The sequence below is a fragment of the Bubalus bubalis genome, chromosome 6, assembly GCF_019923935.1.
Source record: "Bubalus bubalis isolate 160015118507 breed Murrah chromosome 6, NDDB_SH_1, whole genome shotgun sequence".
NCBI lineage: Eukaryota > Metazoa > Chordata > Mammalia > Artiodactyla > Bovidae > Bubalus > Bubalus bubalis.
Window position 1 is genome coordinate 30,567,740 of NC_059162.1, and position 12,116 is coordinate 30,579,855.

The following is a 12,116-nucleotide window of genomic DNA, read 5'->3' on the forward strand; positions in this document are numbered from 1 at the left end:
ATAGGTACAGTAGGTGAGGGCTATAGTATACCAGGGACTGTCCTACTAATCATTTTCTATATTCTGTCATATATTACAAGTCTGTGATGTTGGACTATTACTGTCCTCATTTTATAAACCAAGAAACAGAGGCTTCTGAAAGTGAAATTACTTGCTTGCCCAGGATCACACAGCTCGTGAGTGACTATAAAACCTGATGTATTATTCTCTCAAGAATGCTAACCAGTTTACATTTAAAAATTATCATTAATACAAAATACAACAATAATTTCAACTTCTGGATGCGACTCAGCTTTTCAGATTATACAGTATAAAGTCGGGAAGGATACATAACAAAAGACCCATTACTGACCCATCAAAACTTTTCTACTCTCTCTCCTCCCTGTACCTAAGTGAAGTTGCTCAGTCGTGTCTGACTCTTAGCGACCCCATGGACTGTAGTCGACCAGGCTTCTCTGTCCATGGGATTTTCCAGGCAAGAGTAGTGGAGTGGGGTGCCATTTCCTTCTCCAGGGGATCTTCCCAACCCAGGGACTGAACCCGGGTCTCCCACATTGTAGGCAGACACTTTACCGTCTGAGCCACTAGGGAAGCCCTCCCTATACCTAAGGAGACTATAAATCCTGTCCATTTTTCCTTCTTAAATATCTATCTAATCTGCCCATTTTTCCTCCATCAGAACTACTGCTCTTATCCATATCTTCTATCAGTAGTCTTCTAACTTTACCTATATCCACTCTAGCTGTTCTCCAGTCTCTTAGGACACTCCAGTTGCTTCCCGCGTTCTTAGGGTGAAGATGAAATTCCCTACTGTGTGGCTCCTGGTTCCTGCATGGCCTGGCCCACCTTCTCCAGCCTCATTTCCTACCACCCAGTTTGCTCTCTGTGCGTCCCCTCTCACCTGGTGCTTCCTCCTACCACCTGTCTTTGCACCGGCTGTTCTCTGCCCGGATCCTTTTCCCGTCTCCTTTCTCCTAGATTAACTCTTATCCTGTAAGTCTTGGTTTAGTTTACACTTTAAGAAAAGCCTTCCTGGGACTTCCCTGGTGATCTGGTGACTAAGTCTCCTTGCTCCCAGTGCAGGGGGCTTGGGTTTAATCCCTGGTTGGGGAACTAGATCCCACATGCTACAACTAAGAGTTCGCATGCCGCAACTAAAGATCCTTTGTGCCACAACGAAGACCTGGTGCAGTCAAATAAATTTTTTTTTAAGATAAAAACCTTCCTGGTACTGAGTTTCACACTGGGGTAAACTATTTTGTTAGCATGTCTTAAGGCTTTAACAGAAAACGGCAAACCATAAAATAATAACCTGTTATCCCACCACACAGAGACCATTGCTGCTACGTAGCTAATTTGCTATTTGGGGGAACAGATAAAAGCACATATTCTTTCAAAGAAAATGTGTGCAGTGCCATAAATGACCTTTTGGAACCTCTTTGCACTGATTACATTTCAATCAATTTCCTTAAAGAGAAAAAATATTTTTAATGCCTGCTTATTATAGAACTGTACCCTGCTAGGCTCCTCGATCCATGGGATTTCCCAGGCAAGAATACTGGGATGGGTTGCCATTTTCTCCTCCAAGGGATGTTCCCAATCCAGGGATCAAACCCATGTCTCCTGCATTTGGAAGGTGGATTCTTCACCAGCGAAAGCCACCAGGGAAGCCCTCTCCTTAATAGAGTTTTAACCAACCCCCAGCATTTTTTTTTAGTAAACTTTTTTTTCCATTTAATAAATATTTACCAAGAAAAGAAAAGCCTGACCCTTCTTACTGGCCCAAACCTCCTATTTTCTGCCTTCAAACATTTCTGTAGCACTTGTCACAGTCTGTGTGGTTATTGGATTAACATTTCTCTTCTCTGCTGAACTGTTACTGCCTTTGCTCACTCTTAACTCAGGGCTTAGCAGACCCAGGGCTGTATTGATATATAGAAACTAAGTATTGCTGAGTGAGTGATGCCCTGCATTGGAAAACCATATGGAATCATATTTGAATTGGTTATTATATCCATTATATGTGTAGAGTTTTCCAAAGTTTCTTTAAATAAGCTTCTTTAATATCAGACCTCATAAAAACGTGAATAGAAAAGACTATGGTGTGTCATTTCCAAATTTACTTGACTACGGAAACATGAGGGAGGTAGCCTGAAGCACAGAGGTTATGGGTGCACGCCTCAGAGTCAGACTCGCTGGGTTTAAAGCCAACCTATTTAACTTAAAACTTTGTGACCTTCCTTAAAGTTTCTATACTTCAGCTTTTATGTTATACAATGGGAATGATGATAGAATCTTCCTGTTGTGAGGTTAGAATGGTGGAAAGTATTGCTGTTAGTTAATGTTTTAGCAGAGGATGAGTGTCCCCAGGAATGCTCTTTGGGAAATGCTGATGTCAGAAAAAGTGCATTGGCCTGGGAGACTGGAATTACCTCTGTGACCTTGGGCAAGACTCTTAAACCTCTTTTGAGCAAATTTTTCCATTGTATATTGAGAAAACTGATTTTACGTGATCTCAAGTGTTAGTCCCTCAGCTGTATCCAACTCTTTGGACTGTAGCCTGCTAAGCTTCTCTGTCCATGGGATTCTCCAGGCAAGAATACTGGAGTGGGTTGCTATTCCCTTCTGTAGGGGATCTTCTTGACCCAGGGATTAAATACAGGTTTCCTGCATTGCACGCAGATTCTTTACTGTCTGATCCACTAGAGAGCCCCAGGTAACCTCAAGGACTTTGCAATTCAAAATTACGACGATTTAATAATTTTCAAGTTGCTAAAGATAACAGAATGTGCGGGGACACCCCAAATCAGTGTGACATCATAGACAAAAGATCAAATAATTTTGAGCAGTTTCTTTTTACACTAATTTGGCATTTATGAGCTCTTTGAATGGATCCTTAAACTTTATTTGGGAAAGGGTATAATTGTTTACCCTCATAACTTTTTTTTTTTACTTTCCTCAGGTCGTCTCAATGACATATATGGAGACTACAAATACACATACTGGGCATGTGGCATAATCCTTATTGTTGCAGGCATCTATCTTTTCATTGGCATGGGCATCAATTACCGACTTCTTGAAAAAGAACAGAAAGCTGAGAAGCAGCAGAAAAAGGAAAGTAAAGATGAGGAGACCAATGTAGATGTTGCCGAGAAGCCAAAAGAAGTCATCGATGCAGCAGAATCTCCAGAACATAAAGCCACAGAAGGAGACCCCAAAGAGGCGGAGAGTCCAGTTTGAACCTGTGGGACTGAAGGGTAAATGGTGCAGCTCATGACCCAAAATATTCTATTGGCCTGTGATCTACCAGTGGTGCTCAGTGCAAATACTGGACATTTCTGTGGGAATCATACCAGGGGTTTATTGATGGAATTTTTGTTTCACTCCTTACCAGTAGCCTGGATTAAAAATGCCTAGCCTTGGGAAGGGAGTGGTTGAAAAAGAATGAGAAAAGGAAGTCAGTTTGTGTGTTTGTTTCTTTGTTTAAATCTTTGCTTTTAACAGTGTCATGAAGATTATAATACGTGCCTTAAGTTTTAGTCTTTAGGGAGCCTTAACTATTAAAACTATTCTGCTTAACTCATCCATTTTCAGTGTTCCGTTACAAATAAAAATAACTGCTTTGAGGCAAATCTAAAATTTTAAATTAATTTTGTTTCATATTGTCACTAGAAGATTTGAAAGTTGGTGGTTTTATAAAACCCTGACTAAAATATTTTCCTAGCATCAGTAGTTGCTTGGCATATGTGCCTGCTAGATATGTATTTAGGAAATTTAAGGCATGAAACTTTGAAAACATCTTGGCTTTTCTGGATGCATTGTATTTACTCATCATCAACCCTCCAGTATCTTTTCTTGGGTTGCTTATTAGAAGTCAAGTGCTTGAGAGTTGATTTCATTAAATTACTATTTTTCTTCCCCTTTCCAAAGATACATTTTGCGTAGTCATAGATAATTGCCCTTTTTGAGATTACATACTATTTTTTCAATGTAAAAATTAGTATTAAAATACACAACTATGTATTCGTGCCTCCTCACTAAATTAAATGTAGAAAGCTATTTCATACAGCAGCTGAATTCAGCTTAAACTTTTCCAAAACTTCAGTTAAACTGTGAGACTTGGAATCTTTTTTTGTTGCTGTTTTCCTGGAATTTTACCCCTTTGATTCCTAGTGGTTTCATTTATATCCATATCTAGCTTAGCACTGAGTGTGAGATACTCAGTCTGTGTAGTGTTTGCTAATTAAAGAGAACCATAGAAATTTGGCCCACAGAAACCAATAGGGATAAGATTGGGAGAGAAGTTGCTATTTTGGCTTATCAATAAATAACTCCTTTTCTTTTTCTGATAAGGCCTTAAAGGAAATTATGTTTTGCTTAGAATTATTGGGCATATTCTTATTCTTCACACAACCCTAAAGATTTTTTCACTTTATCTGAAATGTAAAGAAATGGGTTTAGTATACAGATAGGGAGGGGGACAGACCAGAATGAAAACTGTAAATTTTTTTTAACCTAGTATCTTTTAAATTGCAGCAGGAAGATAATGTTAGACATTCAATGAATTATATTCAATGCATTTTAAAATATTGCGGTTGACAGTGTGGAAGTATAGACATAAAACCTTATTTAACAGGCTGGCTTTTTAAAATAAAAATTTTCTTTTTTTTTTTTTTTTTTAAGAAATGTTTCTTCTTCCAAATGTTTATTTTCTTGAGGAAAATATTGTCTGTCTTCATTTTCATTATCAAGATTCAATCTGGCCCTTGCTAATGTTAAAAATTCAGCACATGTGCATTGGAATTTGTGTATATGGCTTATTTTGATTTTTCTCCTTAACCTCTTATTCCAGGCAAGCAGGAGAGAAATTTTTTAAAACTACTTCTCTGAAAGCGTTTTGAAAGCAGAGCAGTTAATCTTAAGGACACAATGAAAACTCCCTTTCTGTGCTCAGGTATCATGGCAGATGGAGGAGGAATTTTAGGGGAGAAGCCTGCTGTGATTGTTGACAGGCTTGGCTCCAGTTTGGACTCTGCCATTTTCCACTGACCTAACCTCTGTATGCCTCTTTCCCTTTCTATAAAAGTGAGGATCACCCTGAGTAAGTAAAAAATGTGGGGTGGGGGAGTAAACCAGGAGTATAAGATTATTTTCCCCCATCCCAGTCATTAAGCCACATCTATACATAAGACCCTGCTTAGTTTTTTTCCACTACCTGAAACTTGTTAGTGAAGTGATGAAATTTTGGTGCAGAATGATCACCATTTATTAGGAGGAAGGGTTCTCAGGTTGCTGTATTCAGAAGCAAAAGGTTAAAAACTGGCTCAAAGCTGGACTAAACAAAACCTTTTACCACCCAATCCAACTCTGACTTTTTCCCGCTGAAGACACAGGCTTAAGGGATTTATTCAGGATCAGTTTTGGTAACAGAGCCAACACTAAAGCCCAATATAGGCCTGCTCTGCCATCTAGTCCTTGCTAACAATCAGCTAATCCTCTCGTGCTGCAGTGCTGTTTTCAACACCGGACGCATCTGAGCTTTCTGACTGGGCAGTCTTGTCCCTTGCTCCGTGTGAGGACTGACTAGACTTCTTAAGTTTTATTTCAGTTGACAGAGTTTCAGTGGCTGCTTTGGGAAAATAGAGTGCCTGCCTGTCCTTGCTTCCCTCTGTCCCACATTCTGTTAAGTCACAAAACATATAGCTGTCTAGATTGTTGTGCCCAAAGAGGCTTGGGACTGGTCAAGAGTATGCTCTGAAATAGTCTCAATTCAAAGCTGAAAAATTGTTTAAGAAACTGGTAGACTGGGCAGTTGCAGATGATCATGGCAACAAGACCATATTATCACATTATATAGTCATTTTTTGAGAACTGAAATCATCTTAACCTATTCAAAATAATTTCTACAAAAGTATTCAGAAAAGGATGATGCTAAAACAAACTATAGAAAATTCAGGGGAGGTATTTTTATCCCTGATTTAATCATACTAATGAATAATCTTATTCTTGTTTTATTATATTGAATTTCAGATTGATAAATTCAGAATTGGTTTATATGAAAAACCTCAATGTCCAGGTTTTACATCTTCCCTAGGAAATGGTTCATAGTATAATAAATTTAATTATCAGGTGTGCATCACCCGCCCTCTTGTCGTTGGAAAGATGAGGAAAGGTGAACAGTGTATGTCCACCTTTGCAACATGGCTTGTTTTAATAATCAGATCAGGTACTTGAAGAAAGAGGTTAATGACAGACTTCGGCTGCTATGAAAACTTGTAAGGAAGTGATGGCCCAAGCTTGCCTGGCTTGCCCAAATGTGAGCAATTAAGCCAAGTTCCTTCAGATTAGAAGCATCTAAGGCGGTTTCACGGAGAAGGCAATGGCACCCCATTCCAGTACTCTTGCCTGGAAGATCCCATGGACAGAGGGGCCTGGTAGGCTGCAGTCCATGGGGTCGCTGGGAGTCGGACACGACTGAGCTTTTGACTTCACTTTGACTTTTCACTTTCGTGCATTGGAGAAGGAAATGGCAACCCACTCCAGTGTTCTTGCCTGGAGAATCCCAGGGACGGGGGAGCCTGGTGGGCTGCCATCTATGGGGTCGCACAGAGTTGGACACAACTGAAGTGACTTAGCAGCAGCAGCAGCAAGGCGGTTTCAAATACATCATTCCTGAAATGTGTTTTAGCTTTAGGATTTCAGATTCAGTCATCCTTTCCCCTCTTGGTCTGGGCCGTTCTGACAGTCATTCAGTAGAATAATCTCTTCTTGGCTATACAGCACTGATTTACTTTTTGCTGGCTTTTTACCATGACTTGCTAGAAGACACTGGAACAGCTAGCAAAGAAATCACAGCCTACTGGTTGTTTAACAGTATAGACTGCCAGGGTTCAAACAAAGGCTATGTGACCTCAAACCTAAGCATCAGGTGTTTTCTTCTGTAAAGGTGTTAATAATCAATGCCATTTGTCGCCCCAGGGCTGTCATGAAGTTTAGTTGATATGTGACAGCTTGTATTAGGCAAGGGCTTAATAAGTGTAAGCACCTATTTAAAAAAAAAAAAAAAAATATATATATATATATATATATATATCAAAGATATGTAGTACTTGGGGAAAAATTGAGCTCTTCTAATTCCCAAGGTGGGTGGAGCCTCACAGAGGGTAGTTTGGGAGTGACTCTTAAAGGTAAGACTCTTGGCTAAATGATCAAACTCCTTTCAGACCTATCCTCCTTTTACTCTTAGAAATGTAATGGTCCCTGTTTGGTAATGAATGGAAACTAACACCGCAGAGAGGGGTGCTCTTTAAGTAGGTAGGTTTGAATCCCAAAGCCCTTGGTCTTTGACACTGCCCCTGCAAGGAAGAGGCACCTGATTAGTAACTGATAATCCTTTTCCTTCAATATTTGTGTTGATTCTAAAAAGAGCAGAAATATAATGAGCAGCCACTCATGATTGAAGTCCTCTCTACCTAGTTCTTAAATGTAAATGTTCTTAATGTAAACTGAAAGATTGATGAGCTTTGAATTTTTCCCTACTACATTGATAACATGATTTAAATCATAAATTGTCATCAGTTGGTGGCTGAATAAATTGGTACAACATATTGGCAAAGTTTTGCTGCTTTTATTGACTACGCAAAAGGCTTTGACTGTGTGGATCACAATAAACTGGAAAATTCTTAAAGAGATGAGAATACCAGACCACCTGACCTGCCTCCTGAGAAATCTGTATGCAGGTCAAGAAGCAACAGTTGGAACAGGATATGGAAAAATTGACTGGTTCCAAATTGAGAAAGGAGTACGTCAAGGCTGTATATTGTCACGCTGCTTATTTAACTTATATGCAGGGTATGTCATGCGAAATGCTGGGCTGGAAGAAGCACAAGCTGGAACCAAGATTGCCGGAAGAAATATCAATAACCTCAGATATGCAGATGACACCACCCTTATGGCAGAAAGCAAAGAAGAACTAAAGATCCTCTTGATAAAAGTGAAAGAGGAGAGTGAAAAAGCTGGCTTAAAACTCAACATTCAGAAAACTAAGATCATGGCATCCGGTCCCATCACTTCATGGCAAATAGCTGGGGAAACAATGGAAACAGTGACAGACTTTATTTCCTTGGGCTCTAAAATCACTGCAGGTAGTGACTGCAGCCATGAAATTAAAAGACGATTGCTCTTTGGAAGGAAAACCATGACAAACCTAGACAGCATGTTAAAGAAAGCTGAGCGCTGAAGAAGTGATGCTTTTGAACTGTGGTGTGGGAGAAGACTCTTGATAGTTCCCTGGACTGCAAGACCAAACCAGTCCATCCTAAAGGAAATCAATCCTGATTTCCTGGAAAGACTGATGCTGAAGCTGAAACTCCAGTACTTTGGCCACCTGATGCGAAGAACTGACTTATTGGAAAAGACCCTGATGCTGGGAAAGATTGAAGGTGGGAGGAGAAGGGGACGACAGAGGATGAGATGGTTGGATGGCATCACCAACTCGATGGACATGAGTTTGAGCAAACTCCAGGAGTTGGTGATGGACAAGGAAACCTGGTGTGCTGTGGTCCATGGGGTTGCAGAGTCGGACACGACTGAGCGACTTAACTGAACTACTAGTTCCCAAGCATTGTTCTAAGTTTTGAGAATCCAGCCATGAACATAATAATGTCTTCACATGCATGCATCCTACCTACTTTGTAGTAAGGGAAAGCAGACAGTGAAGAGTAAGTTATAAGGAAAACAGGAATATGGATATAAGATAAAACCTTCATTCATTCATTCACCTAGTATTTTTGGAGTGCTATCTATGTGCTTATCTGGTTTCTAGATAGAAGGCATAATAATGCTCAGGGTTCCTGGCACCCAGAGCTTCTATTCCAGAGGGAAGACTGCACAGTAAGTGCTGTGACAGGACATCACATGGAGAAGTCTCTAACCCAACCTCAGGAGGGCCTAAAGCGGACAGAAAAGTATATACTCTTGGGCAGGTTAATTATTGTGAACATTGTGAATGTACACTGCATACAGTTGAATGAACAGTAGTACTAGTTGAGCTCATAGTAGTTTTAAAAATTAAACAGGATCAGTTGTCATCAACCAGAACAATCACTGGAGTACACAAAGGCCTTTCCAGTATATCATCTGATTCATGCAATATCCTAGGGTGTGTGTTGTGTGTGTGCTCAGTCACTGAGTCATGTCCCATTCTTTGTGACCCCATGAACTGTAGCTTGCCAAGCTCCTCTGTCCATAGGATTTCCCAGGCAAGAATGCAGGAGTGGGTTGCCATTTCCTACTCCAGGGGATCGTCCCCACCCAAGGATTGAACCACTGTCTCTTGCATCTCCTGCATTGGCAGGCAGATTCTTTACCACTGCACCACCAGTGGGTATAAATGAAAAACACCCTTTAACTGGGTTTTACCACTCTCCCCAACCCCTGCATACAGCTCAGCTGCTGGAGCTGAAGGTTGTATTGGATGGAAGTTTGGAAACACAAGAATGAGAAAGGTTGTATCCTGGGTAATCTTGAAGGATGAATAGAGACCAATCACTTGGACTCTGCACCAATGGTCCTGACCCCAATGAATTCACAATCTGACTTACAGTCATTTTCCTTGGCTTTGGAATTCATAATGTGATTTCTTTACTTGTGAGATTTCCTTTCCTAATGTGCTTTACTGATTCCAGAATTAAAAATTTGCATTTCCGGAGCTTACTCTGGCCAGGTCCCAAGAGGAAGTGGCTAGCAGCCATTAAGAAGCCAGGAGGTGATTAAAAATCACGTGGTCTGCTGACGATCTGTACATCCATAGTTATCAAGAGAAGGTTTGTAATAGTTCTTGTCATTGTGGTCTATCTTTCCCTATCTTATTTTTTTTTCCTTTGAAACCAAAACAAAAATGTGTGTCTGCTAAGTCGCTGCAGTCATGTCCGACTCTTTGCAACTCATGGGCTCCCCAGGCTCATCTGTCCATGGGATTCTTTGGGCAAGAACACTGACTGGAGTGGGTTGCCATTTCCTTCTCCAGGAGATCTTTCCCACCAGAGATCAAACTCATATCTCTTGCATCTCTTGCATTGGCAGGTGGGTTCTTTACCACTAGTACCACCTGGGTGCTTTCGTGTTATGCTGTGCTTACTCGTTCATTCGTGTCCGACTCTTTGTGACCCCATGGACTATAGCCCGCCAGGCTCCTTTGTCCATGGGATTCTCCAGGCAAGAATACTAGAGTGGGTTGCCGTGCCCTCTTCCAGGGATCTTCCCAACCCACGGATCGAACTCAGGTCTCCTGCACTGCAGGTAGATTCTTTACCATCAGAGCCACCAGGGAAGCCCAAGAATGCTGGAGTGGGTATCCTAAGCCTTCTCCAAGGGACCTTCCTGACCCAGGAATGAAACCAGGGTCTGCTTTTGTGTTAGGCCTTATTTATATATACTTTTCAGCATGGGCACTTTAGAGGCTTTTTGGTAACAAGCTTTTAAGTTCCCAGTGCTATCTTGTTTCTCAGATGCTAAGAATGAGCATAAACAAGGACCACCTTGCAATGCAGGGGATGCAGGGATAGGTTCGGTCCCTGGATGGGGAACTAACATGCCAGATGCATGGTGCAACTAAACCAAAAGAAAAAAAAACAACCCTTGGGAGTCCTTGTTCCACAGGGAAAGATCCCCCATGATGCAATGAATATCTCTTGTGCCACAGTTAAGACCTGATACAGCCAAATAAATCAGTTAACTTTAAAAAATGAGCATAAACAGGCCTGCAGCAGTGTGAGCTTTATCTGCGCCGCAGCCCCTTCCACACCTCTCCCCATTCCCACCTCCACATTCCTCTTTGGTTGTCCAAATATTTAGACTTTACTTACTGTTTCTCCTTATAGTGCCCTCTTCCCTGCCATAGGCTTCATTTTTAACAGCCTCCCTGTCAATTCTCACCACCTTCAATCCAGCCTCAACACTGCTGCTAAAATGACTTTTCTAAAAAGGCCAGATTTTCAGCTGCCTTTATAACCTCAAAGCAATAAAGATAATAAAACTCATTAATCACTTACTCTGCTTTAAATCCTGTAATTTGAGGATAAAGTCCAAAGTCCTTAGCAGGACCCATAGGGCCCTTCTTAATTAGCTTCTGCATCAGTCCTAAGCCCGCACCCTGCTCCCCAGCCCAACTGAATTACTTAGTTAACTAAGACCTTGTTTCAGACCCCTGCCTTCCTAAATGCTAATGCCTACAAGCTCCTCCGGAGAAGGCAATGGCACCCCACTCCAGTACTTTTGCCTGGAAAATCCATGGACGGAGGAGCCTGGTGGGCTGCAGTTCATGGGGTCGCTGAGAGTCAGACATGACTGAGCGACTTCACTTTCACTTTTCACTCATGCACTGGGGAAGGAAATGGCGACCCACTCCAGTGTTCTTGCCTGGAGAATCCCAGGGACGGGGGAGCCTGGTGGGCTGCCGTCTGTGGGGTCACACACAGTCGGACACGACTGGAGCGACTGAGCAGCAGAAGCCCCTCCTCCTTTCTCCTCAGCACCAACTCCTATCTGACTTCTGAAACTTGGTTCATGCCTGCTTTTACAGGGGGCCTTATCTGAGTCCCCAGATAATTTTTCTTGTCCTGCTAATCTGTTTTTTTTTAACTGAATGAAGGATTCCTTAAATTCTATAGTGTGTTGTTGGTCAGTTGCAAAAGCATATATCTATTAGCGACCCCACAGACTGCTTCATGCCAGGGCTCCCTGTCCTTCACTATCTCCCAGAGTTTGCTCAAATTCATTGTGTCAATAATGCCATCCAACAATCTCATCCTAAGTCAACCCCTTCTCCTGTCTTCAATCTTTCCCAGCATCAGGGTCTTTTCCAATGAGTCAGCTCTTTGCATCAGATGGCCAAAGTATTGGAACTTCAGCTTCAGCATCAGTCCTTCCAATGAATATTCAGGGTTGATTTCCTTTAGGATTGACTGATTTGATCTCCTTGCAGTCCAAGGGACTTAAATCCTGTAATTTGATTTCCTTGCAGTCCAAGGGAATTAAAAAGCATTAGTTCTTCAGTGCTTAGCCTCCTTCAGTGCTCAAATGTGTCCAGCTCTCACATCCATACATGACACTGGAAA

General features: G+C 41.5%; 1 protein-coding gene across 5 annotated transcripts in view; it reads left to right on the forward strand.

Moving 5' to 3' along the window:
* Positions 1-4,677, forward strand: part of SLC16A1 (solute carrier family 16 member 1) — a 30,800-nt gene extending 26,123 nt beyond the window's left edge. For all 5 annotated transcript variants that reach the window (XM_025288064.2, XM_044944539.2, XM_044944538.2 and 2 more), the window contains one exon: positions 2,963-4,677. In XM_025288064.2, coding sequence (XP_025143849.1) covers positions 2,963-3,240 — 278 coding nt within the window. In that variant the 3' untranslated portion in view covers positions 3,241-4,677. The remainder of the gene's footprint in view (positions 1-2,962) is intronic.
* Positions 4,678-12,116: the final 7,439 nt, after the last annotated feature.